This window comes from Colobus angolensis, unplaced genomic scaffold (assembly GCF_000951035.1).
Source record: "Colobus angolensis palliatus isolate OR3802 unplaced genomic scaffold, Cang.pa_1.0 Scaffold172, whole genome shotgun sequence".
NCBI lineage: Eukaryota > Metazoa > Chordata > Mammalia > Primates > Cercopithecidae > Colobus > Colobus angolensis.
This window is the reverse complement of record NW_012114844.1, coordinates 4,877,847-4,900,642: the sequence shown is the minus strand read 5'-3', so window position 1 is coordinate 4,900,642 and position 22,796 is coordinate 4,877,847. Positions and strand designations below refer to the sequence as shown.

Below are 22,796 nucleotides of genomic sequence, written 5' to 3'. Positions count from 1 at the left end.
CCTTCAGAAAGGCAGTCCTGTGAGTTCCCAGAAACTGCCGTGTCAGAGGCATCAGTGACCCTGTGTCCTGGCAGAGAACAAGGATGCTTCCAGGCAGTGTGGGGTGGGCACACACCTGGGAGAGCTCACCCAAGCCTGGGCCCCAAGCAAAAACGTTTCCCAGCCCCGGACACTGGCAGCCGGCCTCCTGCACAACCCAGTCAGGTGGAGGAGACACCAGGAGCACTGGCCATCTCCAAGGAAGCCAAGGTTTTCAACTGTCCAAGAGCATTCATGCTGCAGCTGCACCACTGCCCTGCAAAGCGCCACCGAAAAGATTCCTCCATCCCCTCGACCAAGGCCAGCCCAGGGGTGGGTCTGCTTTGCAATATGCCGGTCCACCGTTGACTTGGAATCCTGAACCATTGTACTTGGTGAATGATTCCCACAAGTCAAGAAGGGCATTCCACAGAATCTCACCGAGCCACGCCAGGCACGCGGCAAGCTGGGGACAGAGCAGCCCAGTGATCTGCAAACGCAGGCTGGCCATGAGAAGTGAGGGTGGGTGTCTGGGCAGCCAGGCCCTCCCCATGCAGGCTGGGAGCCACTGTTGGAAGGGTTGTGTGTGGAAGAGCAAAGGCTATTCTAGAAATGGGGCACAGCTGGCAGCTTAAAGTCACCGGTGGGAGGTTCACAGGCTTTCTACAGTGGCCATTTCTGAACAAGGGATGTGCCTGCCTTTCTAAGGCAGTCCCTTTTCATACCGACCTTATGCCTGAGGCAGCAACCCTCTGGCCTACAGGTGCCTGAAGCACAGTGGGCATCCTTCACAGCACTGCCATTCAAAACCACACACCACTGCCCACTATGTACAGGAGAGAGAACACGGGGAGACGCCCAGCAAAGCAAGGTTTCAGGGGGTCAGAGCACCGACAGGCTGACGGAGGCTGGAAACAGGCTCTTGCAAATAGCCACTGGTAAGCCTGAGGATCCACCAATCAGGCAGAAAGCATGACTGAGATATGTGTAACCAAAAGCATGGCATGGAAATGGCTGTAAACAGATGAGACCTCCCACCCCTGCCCCCGCACAGTGGGAAATGAGGAAGTGCAGTCTGGCTTTGGACATCTGCCCAGCAGATTCCCAGAGGCCACACACGTTACATTCTGGCTTTTAAGCGTGCTTTCACCCTTTGGCACACTTTGGTTGTGAAGGCAGGAAGAGCAGCGTCCCGGGACCCACTCAGGTATCCTCCTCCTCATCGCTGACCAGCTCACCCTTGTCAGGGCTGGTGTCCCGCTCACGCAGGAAATCCTCACGGATGGCCTCCAGCTCGGTCAGCTCCAGCCGGACCTTCTCCAAGTGGTAGGCGCGTCGGTTCCGGATCTGGCGTAGGGGGAAGGGGTTCAGGTCCCCAAAGGAGATACTGATCAGCTTCCTGGCAAGATGCAGGGGAGAGACAAGAGAATCAGCAGCGCTCACGTGAGTGCTCACACACAGCCCTCACAGGCACAGCAGGTGGCCTGACACAGGGTGGGAAGAGTGCTGGCCAGGCTAGGGGTCTGACGTAGGGGACGAGGCCCACCTTCTGCAGAGAGGTGACAAGGAACAATGGCCCAGCCAGGGGCAGGTTCAGAATTACAGCCTGGACTCCAGCTCTGCCACATACTTGCTGTGTGACTGAAATCACCCCCTTTTCTGGCCTCTGATTCCTCATCTGCACACTCGGGATAACAGGAGTGCCACCTCCTAGGGTGTGGGATTACTCGAGTTCCCACACATAAGCGCTGAGGAGAGTGCCCAGCACTTGCATGGTGATGACGGGTGCAGGTGTGTATGCCTCCTCAGGCAGGCACGAGGCCTGGCACCGGGCATGAGTCTGGGACGTCTGTGTCCCAGGACTGATTGACTGGGAATGAACACAGGCCCAGGCAGTCCCGGCGATGACTGTCAGAGCCAGTTGGCAATGTGACAAGTGTCCAGATGCAGTCTACACAGAAATGTGCAGCTCGTGGGTTTCACATTATCCCCAGGTCAAGGCTCCAATTTACAATAAAAATGTTAAGGTTGTGATCACTTGCTCCTAACCACTGGTCAGTGGCTTAATAAAAATAAAACCAAAAGCTGTCTTGAGGCCTGGCTATGGATTTGTAGCACTAAGGGGTCAGCCACGCTGGTCTCTGGGGATCACAAAATAAGCCAGTTCCTCCAACACGGGGCCACCATCTTCCCCTCTCTGGATTCTGCCAGGCCTCAGACGCTCTGCATCCAGCAACAGGGGCTCGTTCCTTTCCTGTCAACCAAAGGCCCAACAGATTCACCAGCCCCACGAAAAGCTGTGATGAAACAGAAATGCCCCGAAGGACTTCCTGCCTGTCCCCAGTGGAGCAGGCCATTTGCTCCTGCTGCCATCAGCCGCCTGGGTTCCTGTCAACCCACGGCGCACACGAGGGCGCAGCCTTCTGTGTTTCCAAACCCCGCTGCCTGGACATGGTTAACTCTCGTCCAGAGGCTCAAGGTCAGAAAGGCCAGCTTTATTTAAATTCCGAATTCCCCAGCGTGTGTTCTAGAACATCGGAGCACCAGAGAACAGGGAATACCTGAGCACAGGGGTCCCCGCATGTGGATTTCTCAGGTTCCACCTCCTGCCTGGCTCTGCGGACCGGGCTGCCAGCCCCACCAGGTGGGAGGAGGCTTCATGTGAACGGGGCACGGGGTCCCCACTCACCAGCACTTTCTCCCCCATAACTGTCAGCCCACAGCCCCCACAAACCCCAAACCTAGGGCGCCCACCCCTCCTGTGCTGCAGAACGTGAGCCCGAAGTGTAATTCTTCATTTGCTCCTCAGTCAGGAGCCTCTGAGCCCAGGCTGGCACCCGGGAAGCCAGACCCCACCTCTGCCTCAGGCCTGGAAGATTCCTCTGGGAGATGAGAAGGTGCCCCGTGGTCAGCTAAATTTTGGAGACGATGCTCAGCACCTTTAAAGGCTCCCAGAAGTCCTGCTGCAGAGCCTGGTTCAATCCTGTTTAATCCCCATCTCCTGAATGCAGCTGACCACACAACTCCCTCCCTGTGTTTCTGAAGGCCACTCACTGTGCTACAGGACTGGCCTCCTTGTAACCTCTAGTCTGGGGAGCTCACTAAAACACTAAGGCTGCAGCCCATAGGTGGGTTATGGGCCCCTGCAGTCTTCCTAACACTGGGGAGCCTGTCACTGTGGCCTGGCACTCCTTAAAGCACCTGCTGGTCTGGCGACCCGGCTTTCTAAAGCAAGCTGCAGGGCAGACTGTACTGCGAGCCACTCACAAGGAGGCGCTGCACGGCCATGCAAGGTCTAGCAGTGTTGGTGCCAGGGAAGGGGCGGGCACTCGCCAGAGCCACGCACACTCACCTCTGCTCCTCCCGGCAGCGCCTGGGACCCAGGGCAGAACTGAGGGCAGCGGCGCTCCCGACACAGCCCTAGCTGTCGGCATGGGTGAGCTCACTCCGTGTCACTCTCAGGAATCCTGACCCAACACGAGATGAACAGAAACTCTCAAGGCTCACCCCAGGACTCAGAATCAAACTTTCTCCAGCAAATATGATTCCAATATCCTTTCTAATTTGGCAGAAATCAGGGCACTGTTGTTGGTGCTATTAGTAAGCCTGAAACTTACAAACCCACTCCCAACAAAAGACCCTGAAAATAGCAACGACCTCCAGGAGGCCTGGCATGGCCTCAGCTAGCACCTCAGCTCCCATTGTCAGAATCAGCTGTCAGGGTCAGAGCAGCCAACAGCTGTGGTCCAGGGGACATACAGACAAAGGTGGCCCAGAACAGGCAATGACTGTGTGGCCACGGAAGATTCCTGAACACTTGGCCTCCCAGGCCAGAAACTCAGGGGTCCTCCAAGTCAAATTCCTCCCTCCCTCTCTTCAATCCACCCTCCTTCTCCACTTGTGGGACCACCTCTCCCCAGGTCACCACCTCTCTCCCTAGAGCCCTCTAACAGTCACCAGTCCTGCCCCAATCTGACCTGTTTGTCTCTTGCCTAACCCTGCAATACTTCCTAGCGCCCAGGATGAAGCCTCAAGTCCTGAGCAAAGTCTGCAAACACCCTGACAGCCCAGCTCTGCTATGGCCCAGCCACAATGGTACCAGCCGGGCTGAGCTGCCTCCACACTTCCCCAAACACACTTGCCCCACAGTTCTGCGCCACCGCTCCTGAAGGACCCCTGCCCCCATACTGTTTCCTTGCTGCCCCTTGGCCAGCTTACTCAGCCTTTCTCCGGCCTGGGCTCCCTCTACCACAGCACGGATCAAATGATGCACAATGGTGTCCCCAGCAAGGTCTTCTAGGACAGGCCTTACTCTCCATCCGTCATCCTCAGTGTGCAGCACAGGCCCTACCACGCAGCAGGTACTCAGTAAATGCTTTCTAGACAAATGAAACTATTGCTGTTGGTTGTCGGGATCTGTGTTTGTAGGATAAAGGACAGAATCCTCATCTCAGTTCCTCCTACATAAGGCTACTTGGGGCTCACACCCCTTACTCTTTCCTTTCCCTGGAAAGCAATGCCCCCTCCCACACTGTACACCTGGGATGGCTCCGAGTTGGAAGACAGCAAGGACAGGCTACTCTCAAGGAGGCAGGGGCCAGGCTTCCTGCTCTCCTTGACATCTGAGAACTCCCCAGGACTCACCTAGCATCAAGGATAGTGCGAGTGAAGTAGCGGAGATACTTAAATATAGACATGGAATCTTGCAATTTCAAAATCTCCTCTTCCTTGTACTTAAAAAGTGCCAGAGCAAAACGGAAAATAACCTGTGGAATAAACAGAGAAATTGTTAGCGGAAAAACCCTGTGGGTCCAGGCACAAGGCTGGAGTCCGGGGGGTGCTGGCCCCACTGTGGACACGGGGACGTGGCTTGCATGGTCCCCAACCTGGGGAAAGACAATTGACCTGAGGGGCAATCTTCCCTGGCTAGGACAAGACTCCTTCATTACAGGAAAATAAACTCTGGTGGTTTTCAACAACACATCAGCCCAAACCAAAAATCTTCTTATAGGAGATCTTTGTGGAATCCTTTCATATTCCGAGAACACTTCTAGTCAATAAAGCATAAGGAACAAGCATAAGGAATCATTTTAAAATAAAACCAAAACCAAAGTTTTCTGATTCTGAAACTCTTAGAAAGTCCCACTTACAGAGGCTGTTTCCATCTCAACTAGTGTACTTTTGAAGATAGGGAAGGAGATTTTTTTAAATTTTATTTTTATTTATTTTTTTTGAGATAGAGTCTTGCTCTGCCACCCAGGCTGGAATGCAGCGGCGCAATCTTGGCTCACTGCAACCTCTGCCTCCCAGGTTCAAGTGATCCTCCCGCCTCAGTCTCCTGAGTAGCTGGGACTACAGGCGCCCGGCACCACACCCGGCTATTTTTGTATTTTGAGTAGAGGCGGGCTATTACCATGTTAGTCACGATGGTCTCCATCTCCTGACCTCATGATCCGCCTGCCTCGCCTCCCAAAGTTCTGGGATTACAAGTGTCAGCTACTGCACCTGGCCCTTTTTTTTTTTTTTAAATTTGTGTTTGGGGTACATTAGAGGTTAGAGGGAATGGACTCCTGGTAGTCTTGCGAGTTCAAACAGCTTTGGAACAAATTGCTTTTCCCATATCTAAGGGCCTGTGCCAACCTGTACTTTCTCTTATTTAGTTTGTTTTCCGGGTCTTGCTATGTTGCCCAGGCTAGACTTTAACTCCTGGGCTCAAATGATCCTCCTACCTCAGCCTCCCAAATAGCTGAGACAATTGGCACATGCCACTGTGCCCAGCTAAGGTATAGAATAAATTGAGAAGAGTAACTAGAAGACTAAGGGGGCCTCTACTCCATTACATACACCTGTTTATACAATTAGAGTTTAATATGTAAATGTATTCCTTATTCAAAAACTGATTTTTAAAAAAAACATACAACAGAGTGGGTGGGAGGCTCATGGGCAGTAAGGCTCTGAAGTTGGCTCCCCCTCGTTAGTCCCCTTCATTAGTCCCCCTAATCCCCTGCTTATTAGATCTCTGGGCCTCCATCTCCTCCTCCATATGATGGGGTTAACACCACCAGACATTTGACAAATGGTGAGGCTCAGGCTCCAACTGTAAGTCACAGCTCCCAGCGCCTATCACAGGGCTTGATGTGGGTTGAATGTTTCTGATACATGAACAAATGACTGTGGTTTACTGATACCCTGGACCCAGCTCTAGTCAGGCAATGCTGAGATCCCGTGGGCACCGTGGTAATCCTCACAAGTTCCAGGCAAGACAGCCACTCTACTGCTGGGTAGACAGCCTGCTGACGGTTGTCAAGCACGTATATCTGAAAATAGCTGAGCTGAGTTAACCCACCTTTGGTCCTTCATAAAGGAAAGAGTCCCATATTTTAAAGAGGATGTCACTAACGACACTATCAACAAACACCACCAGAAACCAGTTGAAAGTGATGAGGGTGTAGTCAACTTTGTACTGTTCAAAGTGGCCATGCAACCGAGGCAGCTTCTCATTCATCAGGTCTCTGAACACCCGCTGGTCCACCTGGAGAGGGAACAAAGGGGAGAAGTGTATGGGGCCTGCCAGGTCACCGGGTAAGCAGACAAACAGACACACAACCTGAGAGCCTGGGGGTGGATCCCACGTGACAGCAGCACAACTGTTCCAAATGTGCCATGGGGTCCATCACCGAGCCAGACTACCATGTTCCAGCAGCGCTGACCTTGTGTGCTGCAGGTACACACTCAGTGTCTGCTAAACACATGCTTTCCACAGGGCATGGGAGTAGGGGTGTCTGTGACCTGAAACCAACTCTTGCACTCAAAATGCCCTGGGAAATAGGCCACTGCAAGGAGCAGGTGGGACAGTCAGCCTTGCCAATCCACATGTAACTACAGGAGATGTTGACACAAAGGGCCAAAAACTGGAATCCTGGGCAGATGGGAGTCTTGAGTCAAAGAGGAAGCAGCATCACCACATCTGTTCAACAAACATTGCTGGGCTCTTTATGCAGTGGGGGTGGCAAGGACTCTAGCATCACATGGACCTGAGTCTGAATCTCAGCTCTACCACTTACTAGCTGGGTGGCTTTTAGTAAATTATGGCCTAATTGGCTCTGTGCCTCATCTGGAAAATAGTTAATTACCTCTCTCTTACTGGACTACTGTGAGGATTAAATGAGGCTTATATAAACTACCCATCGCACGACAGACAAGCAATACCTGGTTACCGCCACTCTGTGTCAGGCATGGGGCCAGCGCTGGGCAGAGCAAGAATAAGGTTCAACCCTGACCTCAAGGAGTTAAAAGATGAGAGGGGAAGGCCAGACACATGGACCAACCTAACCATGGCCAGGCCCTGGTAACGATGTGTTCATACAGCCCTGTGGAACCACGGACAGGGCCCGGCCAAGCCCTGAAAGGAAACCGTTCCTACAGCCAGAGTTCAGGCTTCCAGGCAGGAGGGCTGGGAGGTGAGGCAGCACAGCCAGGCAGAAGCTGGTCACAGACACCCCTGAATCACACTGAGGAGTCAAGACACTATCCTGTCAGCCAGGGGCTTTCCTAGCCTTTGTCTATGACTCACAAAAAAACATGCATCTTCAACCATCACCCAGTCCACGTGAACCAGTGCGCATGTGTACAAAACAGAAAGAAATGTTTCACAAAACAATACTTAACCTCACACAGCGGACTACACTTTGATGCTTTTAATTCTAATCAATTGGATTTGATGGGAAAAAGATAAAAATAAAAACCTAGTACCAACCTACTAAAATAATTTCTCTATCCATAGTGTAAAAAACTAGTCATCCCTTGGTGTATACACAAAAAGCTAGCCCTCCATATAAGAGGGTTTCACATCCTGTGAATACTGTATTTTCAGTCTGTGTTTGGTTGAAAAAATCCACATGTAAGTGGACCCATGAAGTTCAAACCCACGTTATTCAAGGGTCAACTGTACGTACTTTCCCATACTTCATGCCCAGTCAGGAGCTGCCTTTAGGGAGGTGTAAAGTGGCAAGGGAGACGGACAGCTCACTGTTAAGACCAGTTGATGATGACGTGATTCATTCAGCCTGGAGGATCCAGCTGAAGACGTCCGAGAGGGAGGGGCATATCAGCTGGCCCTGACGTGGGAGGAGATCCTTGTACACATCTCTTCTCTGAACTAGGAGGCAGACTGTGCCTCACTCTTCAAGCTGCCCGGGTGCTTGGCGGAGGGCTGGTGTGGAGCAGGCTGCCAGGGAACGCTTGCTCTGGCCTCTGGTCAAGTTTCCTTCTCCACTGAGCTCTGGAGGACATGGAATGACTGTGTCATTCATCTCTGTGTCCTCAGCACCTAGCAAGGTCCTGGCACAGAACATGCACTCAAAGGATGGAATGAATGGAAAAGCTGACAAGCATGTGGACTGCAGTAGCAGTGGACACGGGGCTCAGGCACTTGATTCTGGCAGGAGGCAGTTTGACAGTAATTGGCAAAGCCCAGTGCTGAGGGTCGACAGCACACACAAAGCTATCCGCATTTTAAGAGCCACCTTACACAATGGCCATCGATAAGCAGGAGGATAATTAAACATGTTCTAGCACCCACCTAATGGAATATTAGGCCACTAAATAGGATGGGTACACAGTATAAAATGACATGGGAAAATGCTCATGCTATAATGTGAACCAGCCAGGATACAGTGTGCTCTCAATTTGGATACCTATATGAACTAGGGGAAAAAAAGCAAAAGGAAATACATCAAAATGCTAATCATGGTTCTCCAGTTGGTAGGATAACAGGTAATTTTCATTTTCCTCTTAACATCTTTCTACATTGCCTGACTTCTCTTTAGTGAGCATCTATTACTTGTATAGTCGGGGGCAGGGTGGTAGGGAGAAGTCTCCTTAGAATTTACATTTATGTTTACGTGACAATGTGATGCAAATTTTATCTTAAATCCAGAAATTTAAAATAAGTCTTTCCCTATAACAATACTACCAACTTTTATTGAGTTTTTACAATGTTCTGAGCATTACATTCAACTTTTTTTTTTTTTTTTTTTGAGACAGTCTTGCTCTGTCGCCCAGGCTGGAGTGCAGTGGCGCGATCTTGGCTCACTGCAAGCTCCGCCGCCCGGGTTCACACCATTCTCCTGTCTCAGCCTCCCGTGTAGCTAGGACTACAGGCGCCTGCCACCTCACCCAGCTAGCTTTTTTTTTTGTATTTCTTAGTAGAGACGGGGTTTCACCGTGTTAGCCAGGATGGTCTCGATCTCCTGACCTCATGATCCGCCCGTCTCGGCTTCCCGAAGTGCTGGGATTACAGGCTTGAGCCACCGCGCCCGGCCTACATTCAACTTTTTTTAATGCATCATCTGAATTCAACCTCAAATAATCTGTGTGAGGGGGTATTACTCTCATCTTACATATGGGGAAACTGAGGCACAGAGCTGTTAAGTGATGTGTCCAAGCTCCACAGCTCATAGGAGGTAGGGCCTGGGTTGTGACCTACTACATGTGACCCTCCACCCAAGTTCCTAACCAAGGTGCTTGGCCACACTTCAATGGAATTAAGAAAGATCAATGCTTCATTTTTCTTACTCTGAAACACTGAGTCACCTGATATTTTAAATTTGAATCTTTGAAAGCTATTAGCTTTCAGGTGCCCACGAACACACAAAACTTTCTTTACTGACCCTCTAATCCCACCCGACTGACTACTGCATCTTCCTGTTGCTGTTCATTTCCTACACACCAATGCAACAGAACAATACATTTCTTGGGTAATTAGCAAGTGAAGTGATCACAGGGAGACCAGATGCGCTTCTCCTGGGATCCACTGACATCTGTGAAACTGGGACAGGGACCTGAAGGGAGCAGCTGTGGCGAAAGTCCACCCTCTGGGAAGGCCAGAGCTCTGACTCTCTTGCCACCTTCCTGTGATGTTCTAGGCACTGGGCAGAGACGGGCAAGCTTAGGCCCAGAGCTGCAGAGGACTGAGTTCAAACCCCAGCTCTGCCCCTCAGCAGTGGCACCTCAGGCAAATTGCTTATTAGTGTCTTCGGCTCCCAGTTTTCTCCCAAGTCAAATAGGAAGGCTGATGCTCAAGCATGCAGGGCTCTGTGCAGTTGTACAGCTGCTGGCACGGGGCCAGGGCTCAGTAAAGGCCAGCTCCCCTTCCCTGGTCAAAGAGTAGCTCATTAAGTTCAAACATTTACTGTGTGGGGTGCCAGGCATAGAGGAAAAGGAAAAAGAAAGAAAAAGGAAAGATAGGGCCATGGCCCTCAGGTACCACTGACTAGCTGGAGGACAAGCAGGCACACAAGGATGATCCAATCAGGTGGCTGCTGTCCCACAGGCCTGCACCGGAGCAGCGGGAATAGCAGCAGGGCCCCGTGCCTGCCTTGGGGCAGGGAGGACCACTCACAGAAGAGATGGTCTGTGTGCTAAGGCTGCACAGGAGCTTCCCAGGGAGATGAGCAATGGGATGTTGTTCCAGTAGAGGGATTACGTAGGAAAGTACCCAGGGGATGGGCATGCCCAGAGAACATATGTCCCATCAGCGGGCAGGAAGGAGGGCCCTGGCGGCATTCGAAGGCATCTTTACCCTGAGGAGCCCCAGACAACAGCAGCAGAGGGACCAGACTGAATGCCTGAGTGAGACACAGGTTAAACTGGAGCAGTGGGCGAGTGGCAGCAGGAAGAAAGGAAAGAGGCAACTGCAGTGATGGAGAGGGGACGGTGGTCCCACTGTGGTGAGACGGACAAAAAGGGGACACAGATGTAAGCTTCCAGGCAGGTGGCAGCACTAGAAATGGTGACGACAGGGATACAGGGGAAGGAGGCAGGAGTCCAGGATGGCTTGAGTTTCCAGCCTGGGGAGCTAGAGAGGTGAGGAGCACAGGCGGAAATAGGAGGCAATAATGATGACCCTCCCTCCAAAGGCAGAAATGCAAATGCAAAGAACACTCGCTCAGGGTCCAACCAGGAAAACGGAAGTCCCTCTAAATATGTGTCACTGAGTGAATGTCATCCAGGGGCTGGCCACACCGTTGAGAGAAAAGCTGAGAAGCCAAACAGCTGACAGCGAGACAGCCCAGAGTTATAGCAAGGGCAGAAAGGCACCCTGCGGGGAGCAATGAAGGGAGCCGGTAGGGTCAGCTGTTGGTACAGAGGAAACACCGAACAGGAGCTGGGCGCAGAGGAGACAAAGCCACCTTCAGAGACAGTGCCCGAGATGGGGAGAGGGAAAACCCCTTCAGTCCCTCCTGTCACCCTTCAGTCTCCTGCCAGCACCTCTCGCTGGCCTGCGGGGCCAGGCCTTGTGACACTGAGTGATGCAGGAGAAGGGCAAGGAGAGGCTGTGAGCAGGTAGGCCAGGTGGGGGCACAGACCTGGAGAAGAGAAAAGAGACAGAGTAGGCACACACGGGCACAGTGGCTAAGATAGAAGCTGCCTGAGGCTGGGCTACATGCAAAGGGCCGGCTTATGGGGAAGCCAGTGCTGGCAGCAGCCCCAGCTCAGCCTAGGGATGATGCAAGGGTCAAGGATCTGGTCCAGGGCCAGGACCATCCCAAGCAAAGACAGAAACACTGGGCTCTCCCAGCCCTTATCACCCTGCCCTGGCCCCTGGCATCAGACTCCAGGTGTGGACGGCACGAAATGCACCACTCAGACCCCCACTGTGGGAGGTGACTGCAGGCTCTGCTGCTGCCCCTCTGGTGCATCACCACATTCATTTCCAGCAGCAGGGCACGGGTGTGGCAGGGGCACGAATGCAGCCCATCTGTGTAGGTGGGTACCTTGGTCACTGCCCTTGGCTTAAGAGTTCCCCACTGGCCCTGCCCAGACTTCCTCAGGACTTCATGGTGGTCACTGCACAGGGTCTGGGACTCTTCTCCCCATCCTCCTCCCTTCCTGGGACTGGAGCTTCTCTGTCCCTTGTCCTCCACAGGGGTTCCCCCACATCAAAGTCTCTGGTTTGTCTCAACCCAGCCCGACATCTGTTTCTTGAGAGCCTGAGCTAACACACCAGTCACCCAAGCACGCCTGCATTATGACTCAGCCCGCTGGTAGGCCTGTGTCCGGGGAAGAGAGCGCAGAGCAGTGAACACAATGTTAGGCCTGCAGGACGGGTCTGTCTCTGCTGGTTCGCAGGGGGCTGAATGAACCCAACTCGGCCTCAGTCACAAACAGCAGGCCATGACTGGGGACAGCCTCTGAGATGTGGCCTGCTGTCTTCAGGAATCAGTCTCTGAAGTCACGTACACAAAGCAACCCCCGACCCCGACCACAGGTTTAATTCAGGTCACATTTCAGCTGCAATTCTAAAAGTGATGACTGAAACACAGAATTTTCAGAACTACCTGGGATCCTAAAAGAGTCTTTGTATAATAGTCTCGGGGCATGAAAACTTCCACTATGGTAACGAGACACCAGAAAGCATCTTCTTGTTCCAGGTACAGGAGGGCCACTGCCACCAACCTACAAGCAAAGGGAGGACAAGATGAGAGCCCAGGCACAGGCAGCTGCTACCACAGTCTCCACAGAGACCATCTGCTTTAAGCCACTTTTTCTCCCACGGCCAAAACTATTTCTAGTTCTCCAATAAAGAATAATAAGGACCTGGCTTAATGGCTCACGCCTATTATCCCAGCACTCTGGGCAGCCAAGACAGGAAGATCACTTGAGGCCAGGAGTTTAAGACCAGCCTGGGCAACATAGCAAGACCCCATTTCTAAAAAAACAAAAAACAAAAATCAGCCAAGAGTAGTGACGCACACCTATAATTCTAGCTACCCAGGAGTCTGAGGCAGGAGGATCACTTGAGCCCAGGAGGTGAAGGCTACAGTGAGTGATGATCACACCACTGCACTCCAGCCTGTGCAACAGAATGAGACCTTGTCTCATTAAAAAAAAAAGGGGGGGAGGTGGGGAAGGCACATTTCCTAAAATTTGAGAAGCAAAGCTACTTTTCCCCACTTTCATTTGGTTTTTGTTCAAAGATGAAATTGTTTCCCAATGATCAACCAGCCTCATTAAAAAAAAAGTTTTCATTATAACACTTTTGCAAATGCAGCTGATTCTTTGAGTTCATCAAGAAGTTCCAGATAACCCTTTCATACATAAAAAATCCAGATGTGAATGTAAGTAACAAAGAAGACAGGATGGTTTAAAACAGCTTTCCCAATACCATCTTGCTTCCAGGATGAAGGAATAAAATGGGGTGCAGACGAGGGCACCCCAGAGGAGCTAGCAGTGCTGTGTCTATTGCATGCACAGCAGGGGAGGAGGACCATGTGTCTCAGTTGCTTTGTTGTTCATAACGGAAACGGGTCAGCTATTTACATGCTGTCACTAATCAACAGCCCTGGTATGACTCCAAGTGGGAATCTGGAGCAGCAGGATGGAAAGGAAGAGGTGAGAGATAGGCCTCCCTCTACTCAGCTGAAACCCAAAACTTCTGCCCATCACACGAAGCTTATGAGCAACACTCATGGGAAAACCCCTGAAGCCATTTCTCAGAAATTTGTTCCTTAGATAAAACTATAATGAACTCATCTCAAATTAAATGGAAAAAAAGTCTGGGAAGAGGATGTCTCAAGTATGCAGGGATGGGATGGAAAGGAGAATGGTGACCACTGGCAGAGACAGAGGAGAGAAAAACAAGACACGCAAGCAGAGACACCAAATCCACAGGACTTGATGGTGCCAGGAGAAAGAGTAGAGAGTCTGAAAGTGGCAGAGCCTTTGAGGACATTACTTAAATTCACCAATATTCCAGATGATAGGCCTGAATCACCATCATCTAGACAAGGCTACAGTTGTCCTACTCAAGTTCTGGGTGCTCAGAAGGCATGGACACGTACCAAATACTTTGAAGAAAAAAATCCCAAAGAATTACAGCTCAGAGGTTTTAATGGTGATGAGGGTGGAGGTGTAGAGAGAAAGCTTCAATTATCTGTAAGTATCATTTATGTAGGAAAAAAATGATTCCATGACAATGCCAAATAAATGGAGCATTACTGTACCCCAAACAGGCACACTCAAGTCCTTACCAGGACGCTTAATTTCAGGGGTTTCCAGCTTCCAGGAATTTTTAGATTGAGTATACAATGTGAATGGTGGCTTTAAGCAAAACAAAACTGCTTTATTAGGCAGGATGCTACTTACAGGCTTTTTAAAAATGGAGAGTGTCTAGGAGTAGCTATAGTCCGTTTCACCTTCTGAGGGCACACAGAGAGGCTGCCCTATCGTCACCACCACAGAGACAATGACTTACTGAAAACCATTTGGTTTCAGGTCTTAACCAAATAACATTCCAGCTTAAAACCCTTTCTTCCTGCAGTACTCTCATTTCAAACACAAACAGAAAACCCTTACCTGGAGGTCAATACCTGGCATGGAGCAGAAGCAAAAAGACCTGTGAGTAGCCAGAACAAACGTCAGTCCTCAGAACTCCAGCTCATGCACAGCTTACAGAATTCCTAAGGTACACATGCAGAGCTTTTTCATTCTTACTTTATCCGTATCTTTTCTTTTTTTTTGAGACAGGGTCTCACTCTGTTGCCCAGGCTGCAGTATAGTGGTATGATCACAGCTCACTGCAGCCTCAACCTCCTGGGCTCAAGCGATCCTCCCATCTCAACCTTCCAAGTAGCTGGGATTAGAGGCGCATGCCACCATGCCCAGCTAATTTTTTTTTTTTTTTTTTTTGACAGAGTCTCCCTCTGTTGTTCAGGCTAGAGTGCAGTGGCATGATCTTGGCTCACTGCAACATCTGCCTCCCAGGTTCAAGCAAATATCCTACCTCAGGCTCCCAAGTAGGTGGGATTATAGGCATGTGCCACTGTCTGGCTAATTTTTGTATTTTTAGTAGAGACAGAGTCTCACCATGTTGGCCAGGCTGGTCTTGAACTCCTGACATCAGGTGATCTGCCTGCCTTGACCTCCCAAAGTGCCGGGATTACAGGTGTGACCCACCACACCCAGCCAATTTTTTTTGTATTTTTTGTAGGGATGGGGTTTCACCATGTTGCCCAGGCTGGTTTCAAACTCCTGGACTCAAGCAATCTTTCCACCTTGGCCTCCCAAAGTGTTGGGATTACAGGTGTGAGCCACTGCACTGGACATTTATCTTTTTTTTTTTTTACAAACTTGATTACCTACTTTCATAACACAGAAATATAAATGGACAACTGCAAGGACAGCAGTAAGCAGAAAGTGCGCAAGCCATGTAAGAAGCAGTCAGTGCAAAGTCCAGTGACAGGAAGAGCTTCGTGGGGAGCAAACCTCAGTCCTCCTGAGGTCTTATCCCATCCCTACACAGCTCAGAAGGATGAGCCTGGATCACCAAGAAAATGTGAGAGGCTTTTTAGTGTCCTCTGCCTATGGAAGTAGGGAAGTATGCAAGACCTGTTAAAGGTTCTAGTTTAAAAGGAAATAAGTTTAAGTCCATGAAGGGCTAAGTTTCAATCAGCTGAATAATTGTCTGGGGCGACTTCTCGATTCACAAAAAGATCCTGTATACTGCATAAACAAGTGGTGACCACCAATTTCCACTCCATGCATTACAAACTAATAAAATCAAACTTCTGATCAAAACCCACGTGTGATGAGAATAGCAAAAAATGAGACTCCAGTAGTTTCAAATGAATTAAACTCTTGTGTTCTTAATACTTTCTGAAATCATGTTTGTTTCTCTCAGTTCTTCTAGAACTGGGGACACTGTGTCATGAAAACTGGCTTGTTGCAACTACTTTTTTCTCTTAAAATATTGACTTTTCTTGGCCGACCAGGAAGGGAGGGAGCTGCCAGGCAGCACCGGTGCCTACAAGTTGCCTAATGGCAAATGGGAACATTTTGTGCTGTGCCCCCACCTGTTTAGGCCTTGGCAGTAGCCGATGTCTGGATTCCGCCAGGAGAAGGCGAGGAGGACATTGCGTAGCTTCTGTATGCCTTCTGAGGTGGGGCAGGAGTAATGTTTGTTGTTGGGCAGAGTTCGCAGCAAGTCCAGCTCAATCTGCTTGGAGGCCGGGTTCTGCTTCTCCAGCGCCTTCTGCAGCAAGGTCTGGAAGTGGCCAGGCTCCGTGCTGTCCTTGAACTTCCTGGTGTGACGGTCCACACACCACTTCCATACCTTGGAACGGTGCTCATGGGGAATGCCCGCACGGATAAGGTTTTTTAATTCTGGAGAGCACATCATCTCCCTGTTCACTGTACTGGCAAAATAGTTTTCCCACTTGACCCCAGTGGAGACTTCCTGGTTTTCTGTGAGGTAGAGAGTCTTCAGATCCAACGCGCGGACCTTGGCGACCAACTTCTCTTCCTCGTCATCCTCAGGTACAGTCCTGAACCCATAAATATCATATTCACTGTTGATAAAAACAAAAGGAAAAATTAAAATGACAAAGTTTTAGCAACAAAGACCAACGCAACAGAAATAGAGAGTCTAGAAACCAAATTATGCACATGTGGTACTTTGAACTATGAGAAGCATTTCAGATCAGTGAGGATATAATCAACTTCTCAGTATATAAACCTAGAATGACTATCTATATGGAAAAATTAAATTAGATCTCTACTTGATACCATACAGGGAAAAAACCAATCCCAAATAGTTTAACACTGAAAATATGAAAAGCATGGAAGAAAACGCAGGCAACAACACAAAAACAAGACTGATGAATTTGGCTACATTAATGCGTGTGTATATTTCTTTATCATATATATACTACATATGTATAACTTTATGCTTAAAAATATCATTTTAAAAGATAAAAAAACGAAGAATGTATTTATAAGCTATTAGGGAAAAAGATGTTCACGTCGCAGTTCCTGGAACCTGTGGCTGTTTTACGTTACATGGCAATAGGAATGTTGTTAATGGAATGTTAATGCAGAATTTAAAACAAGGAGATTATCTGGGATATCTGGGTGGGCCCAAATATCCTCATGAGCCCTTCAAAGTGGAAGAGTCAGTCAGAGAAACGTCAGGCAGGAGAGATGGGAGGCGTGAGAGGCGCTGGACCTGCTGCTGCCGCCCCAAAGATGGGAAAAGGGACCCCGAGCCGAAGAACGCAGGGGGCTCTAGAAGCCGCCAACCACAGCTGACAACCAGCAAGAAAACAGCGACCTAGTCCTACAACTAGGAAGTTGTAAGGAACTATATTCCACCAACACCTTCAATCAACAAGGAACTATATTCCACCAACACCTTCAATCAACAAGGAACTATATTCCACCAACACCTTCAATCAACAAGGAAATTAACTATCCCAGAACCTTCAGAAAAAACGCAGCCCTCAATTAAACCTGGATTTTAATCCAATGAGACCCATATTGGGCTACTGACCTTCAGAACTATTAAGTGACAAATTTGTGTTGTGTTGTTTTAAGCCACTATGTTTATAATTTGTTGTACCAGTAAAAGAAAGCTACTACAAAGGCCTTTCACACACTACGGCTGAGCGTAAACTTACTTAAGCACTTTGAAAATCAGATCTAGCAGAGTTAAAGGTATGTATTTTCTACACACCAGGAATTCCACTTCAAGTCTGCACCCTAGAGAAACTCTCTCATATGGGCACATGGGAATATGGACCATGATAGTCCTTGCATCACTGTAACAAGGAAAAATGGAAAGATCTAAACGTCCTCCATGAGGGGAAGGAATAAAGACACCATGGTAGATTCATACAATGATCTTCTACAAAGAAGGTAAACATGCTCAGTCGTGAGCGTCTGTAGTCCCAGCTGTTTGGGAGGCTGATGTAGGAGAACTGCTCGAGCCCAAGAGGTCCAGGCCAGCCAGAGCAACAGAGTGAGACCCCATCTCTTAAAAAAAAAAGCTCGGGAGTTAACTTGTATCAACCTGGATAATTTCAGAAAATAATGTTGAAGGAAATAAGTTTCAAAATGATACGTATCTGGGATTAGTACATATCCAGTCAGAAATACATACTGAAGTGTTTACAGGTGGAATGACGTGATGTCTGGCATTTGCTTTAAAATATTCCAGAAAAAAAACCGAGGGGAATAAGGAGGTAAGATGAAATAATACTGGCAAAACATTAACAAGTGCTCAAGTTAGTTGCACACAGGGGTATATGTTACATAATTCTGTCTACTTCTTTGTGTGTTTTAAATTTTCCATAAGAAAAAGTTGAAAATAAAACAATATACATAGTTATTCTACTTATATATAAAATTTGAGCACACAATATAAGTAGTAAGAGCACAAAACACTTTTACATGGGAAGAATACACAGCACCTTCAGAAGCGCTCCAAAAGCTCATAGAAGTTAACAGCCACCATGATGGGCAAAGCAGCAATGCCCAGCGTACAGGTGGCGCTCCAGCACCTGGGAACCCGACCATCCAGGCTGAGGGCCTGTCCTCACCACTCACAGGGTGGGTGACTCTGGGCAAGTTGTATCACCTCCATACCCAGCTTCTTCACTTGTAAAGTGAGAATAAAAACACCCACCTCACTGAGCATTAAGTACCACTCTGCACATAAAACCCTTAGCATGGTTCCTGACACATGGGAGACATCCATAAAAGTGTTTAGTAAAGATAGTGTTGGGTACTTTCTGAGCATATTTCTGTTATCTGAGTAGCCCAAACAATGCAGGCTGGTGCTGTAAGCTCAGAGAAGGGAAAGGTCACATCAAACTGAAGCAAGGCTTCACCTGGGCCTGCAGGGGTGGGGCAGGAGAAGCAAGGAGACTGCAGTGAACAAGGCCTAGACACAGGGCTGGTCCTGAGTCGTGGAAACAAGAGGAAGCTGAACTGTGAATCTGCAGATTTCTCCAGGCTCAAGTATTTCATGAGTCTAATTTTTTTTAGAAAACAGGTTATGAGAGGGTTCTTAATCCAAGATCCATCATGGGCTTCCAGATTCAGTGATTTCCCCAAAAATATATGGGGTGTGTGTGTATGTGTATGTAAGCTCAGTTCCCCACTTAAGGGCTCCCTTTGTTTTGAACCACCTGTGGGTAGGGCTGTTTTAGCAGACGGTTCCTATTCCTTGGAAGACCGGCTCCTCCTGAAGTAAGGAAGGATCAGAAGGGAGGCTCCCTTACTTACACGAGAAATAGGTCTTGCAATCAGAAAACCTGTGGTAAGTCCCTGCTCTATGACTTGATTACTAGGGGAGAATGAAGACATTACCTGTTCTGCTGACCCGACAGCGTTTGTCATAAGCACCAAATGAGACACACAGTTGTGTATGGCTTTCTGCGAATGGTTCCTGCTGTTGAAAAAGGGACTTCAGAAATGGGGTGCACTACCCCCAACAGTCACTAGCACCTTTACCTGACAAGATGAGGTTTAACAAATGCTTGCTCTGGCTGCTCTTGGCTCTCAACCTGCAGAGCATCCTCCAGCAACTGGGCTATGACCTCCCGGGTGGGCCCCTGGTCTTCTGAGCACACTGGTGTCTTCATTTCTTGGAGCAATATCAGGTATTTACTTTCTATCTGGCAGAGCTTGGCTTCCAGGCTAGAATACTGCAGAGAATGTGGTGGTTACCTCCATCCAGACAGAGACACAGGAAGAGCAATATTTAGATACTCAAATAACCAGTGAACAACAAACCCAAAACTATTAGGAAGTGAGCCAGAGACAGACTGTATCAAAGACAATAAATTAATTTATGCCAGAGACCACCTGTCATGTTTAAAATGGCCTGCAGTGGGCTCCTCTCTTCCTTATAGAGGAGTGCTGATAATCAGACCTCTGGATGCCAACAAATGCATCACCTCTGGACAGGGGAAACCAGGCTACATGCCAATTACTGAGGTCCAGCTCGGTGCCATTTGGCATATGGCCCATGAGTGGCCACTCCATGCTATACCCATTCTATTTAAGGACACTGTGGTCCAGGACTAGCTCCCATCTGCCACCTTATCAGACAAATCAAATATACCCTGGAAAACACGCAGGAATAAGGTCTGGGAAGATGCTTCAAGTTCTGTTCAAAAAAGTATATCAGGTATATAACAGCTGTTGACAAGTGTCATTTGACTACAACTCATTTGATGACAGCTGAAATGTTTGTGGTCCCATTACACTTTGTGCAAAGTCCCTTCCAGCCATAATCATATCGGACTTTCACAACAACCCTACTGGGTTCACAGAGGAGGCATTCATCTCACCATCTCCATAAATACAAACTGAACAGCATAAATCAAAACCCAAATAATCTTAATTTAGGGGACCTTATAATTATATATTTAGTTTGTTTTCTTCAAAGTCCATTAAAAATGCTTATGAACAAAGGTAACACACAAAGAAAGCAATACCTTACATTCTTTTTCTTTAACTAGAGAAACTGAACACATTTTCTGTAGCTTCTCATTCTTACCCAGTTTATGTGAAAAACTCACATCTCAGGGCATTTATCTTTGTCTTCATCAGAGATAAAATAAGACTAACTATATATCTCTATGTACTATATATATTTTAAACATATTTTGTTTATCAGCAACCGCATCTCTCCAAGCCTGGGAGTTGAACCGGTTTGTAAAGCATGTTTATTTTTAATGGTTTCCTAACCTCACCTCCCACCAGGTAACAGAATCCATCTATCCTGACCCACCTTTGCCATCAGATCCCTCTCTCTCCTTTCTGCATTTCTTCGTAGAGCTGAGAGTTCCAAAATCTCCTTATTTAGAAATTTGTTTTGGGTTTTGTACCCCTGTAGATTATCCTGTTAGAAAAAAAAAAAAATCCCTGAATTCACATTGGTTGAATATTGACTAATTAATTACCCTATGTAGTCAGTATCTTGCTGCCTCACCAATCAAATAGCCCTGCTAAGTTACAGTAAGTTCTAAAGAACTAGAAGTTGTTAAAAGGCACTTTCCGATTAACCTTTTTGGCCATTTACAGTAGTAGAAGGCAGGCAGGAATGATGGCCGTAATGGAGATGGAGAAGATATTTTTATTTAATTGTGGTAGTTTTTCTCAACTGATGACAGGAGAAATAAATATGACATATTCCTAAATCTATGCAAATATTTTATCCATAGTCCATATTCATTGAGGTGGTTAAAAAAAAAGCAGTATCTTACTTTTTTTTTAAACTAGAGAAACAACATATTTTCTGAAGATTCTCATCTTCACTTATCCAGTTTATATAAAAAAAAAGTTACATACATACACAGTCCATAACTAAAAATCACTCTTAATAACAAATTCTATGACCTACAATGTATAAGGCACATAAGAGAACATATTCTTCAACATTGAAAAATTTCAAACTTACAGAAAAGTTGAAAGAAAAGTACAATTAACACAATATAGCCTTCATTTAAATTAGCCAATTGTTAACCTTTGTCTATTTGCTTTCTGTCTATAAAAGAACATAACAAGCTGGTGACAAGTTCTGCCAAGTCCAACTGTGAAAGCAGGTTGGGGCGGGGCACATGTCATGTTGGCTTCAGCCCTTGAAACTCCAAGCAAGAAAGCTGAAAGGAGCCAACAGCAACAAAAAGCAAACCAAAAAGGGGGTGAAGTGTTTTCATGTAAAACACTGAAAATGAAGCTCAGAAAACTTCCTTAGACTTTCCTAATAAAAACAATGAACTGAAGACGCTGCTAAGGATACTAATCCAAATCACCTCTGAGGCAGTGACTTCTAAATGTTCTTTACAAATTCAGTCTTTTATAAATGTGTCTCTTCTCCCCATCCCACCCCGCTTCTAATTGTTTCTCTTTTATAATCTGACAGACTGGTGTGTGAGGTTCCTGATCTCCCAATCACAGAAGAAATTATGTTCAAGACAGCTCAAAGGGCAGGCCAGGGTAGTCAAGACAGACTCTGGTGATGCCACAGGCAGGAGACTGCTGCTGCTCCCCAGAGATGTGGCTACAGAAATTCCTCATCGTCAAACAAGAAACCACCACGGGATTATACCATTTCCCCCATAAAATGCAGAACTGAAAATGGTTCAATGTTCCCTTTAATCACTAACATTTATGGAGCACTTGCAATGGGTTACAGGTGCCCTGTGCTAGGCATGTGAGATTCCTAATCTTGTTTAAAACTCACAACTCTTAGGCAGCCATTCTCACCATCTTTATTTTTGAGGTGAAGAATTGAGCCATAGAAAGCTGCCCATTTACTGTCTAGGCTGCAAATCAGACTTCTGAGAGCCAGACCAGTGGGCTCTTAGCTCCATGTTCTCAGGCCCCTGACTCCCACAAGAACTTCGATAGGCATCATACTCAGCCTGAGCAAAACCACGTCACAACAAGTACTTGAAATGTTGAATATTGGACTTCCTTTTCTCACCTGAATCTCCTTTCTACTGGTGTCTTAAAAGCTTTTTTTTTTTTAAGAAACAAGGTTGGCTGGGCATGGTGACTTATGCCTATAATCCCAGCACTTTGGGAGGCCAACGCAGGAGGATCACTTGAGTTTGAGACCAGCCTGGCTAACATGGCAAAACCCTGTCTCCACTAAAAATACACACACACACACAAATTGGCCAGGTGTGGTAGTGCACACCTCTAGTCCCAACTACCCTTTCTGAGGCATGAGAATCACTTGACCCCAGGAGGCAGACGCTGCAGTGAGCCAAGATCATGCCACTGCACTCCAACCTGGGTGAAATAGTGAGACTCTGTATCAAAAAAAAAAAAAAAAAAAGAAAGAAATGCTAACAGGAGTAGCTTTTACCTTGTCTGAACAGAAAACCATGCTTCCCAGAGGTCATCTTTGGGTGAGGACTGGGAGTGGCTCTCCTGCCCAGGAGCATTTGCAGGCAGTTCACCCCCACGCGATCCCGAGTTCT

The 22,796-nt window shown here is 47.9% G+C and overlaps 2 protein-coding genes across 2 annotated transcripts in view; one reads left to right on the top strand and one right to left on the bottom strand.

The window, feature by feature from the left end:
• LOC105509271 overlaps window positions 1-387 on the top strand; it is a 14,478-nt gene extending 14,091 nt beyond the window's left edge. Inside the window, exon 10 of the mRNA XM_011938445.1 lies at window positions 75-387. Coding sequence (XP_011793835.1) covers window positions 75-387 — 313 coding nt within the window. The remainder of the gene's footprint in view (window positions 1-74) is intronic.
• TBC1D2B (TBC1 domain family, member 2B) overlaps window positions 7-22,796 on the bottom strand; it is a 68,709-nt gene continuing 45,919 nt past the window's right edge. Inside the window, exons 7-13 of the mRNA XM_011938439.1 lie at window positions 20,597-20,707; window positions 19,312-19,505; window positions 15,873-16,367; window positions 12,360-12,477; window positions 6,365-6,550; window positions 4,663-4,784; window positions 7-1,417 (exon numbers count right to left, since the gene is read on the bottom strand). Coding sequence (XP_011793829.1) covers window positions 1,222-1,417; window positions 4,663-4,784; window positions 6,365-6,550; window positions 12,360-12,477; window positions 15,873-16,367; window positions 19,312-19,505; window positions 20,597-20,707 — 1,422 coding nt within the window. The 3' untranslated portion in view covers window positions 7-1,221. The remainder of the gene's footprint in view (window positions 1,418-4,662; window positions 4,785-6,364; window positions 6,551-12,359; window positions 12,478-15,872; window positions 16,368-19,311; window positions 19,506-20,596; window positions 20,708-22,796) is intronic.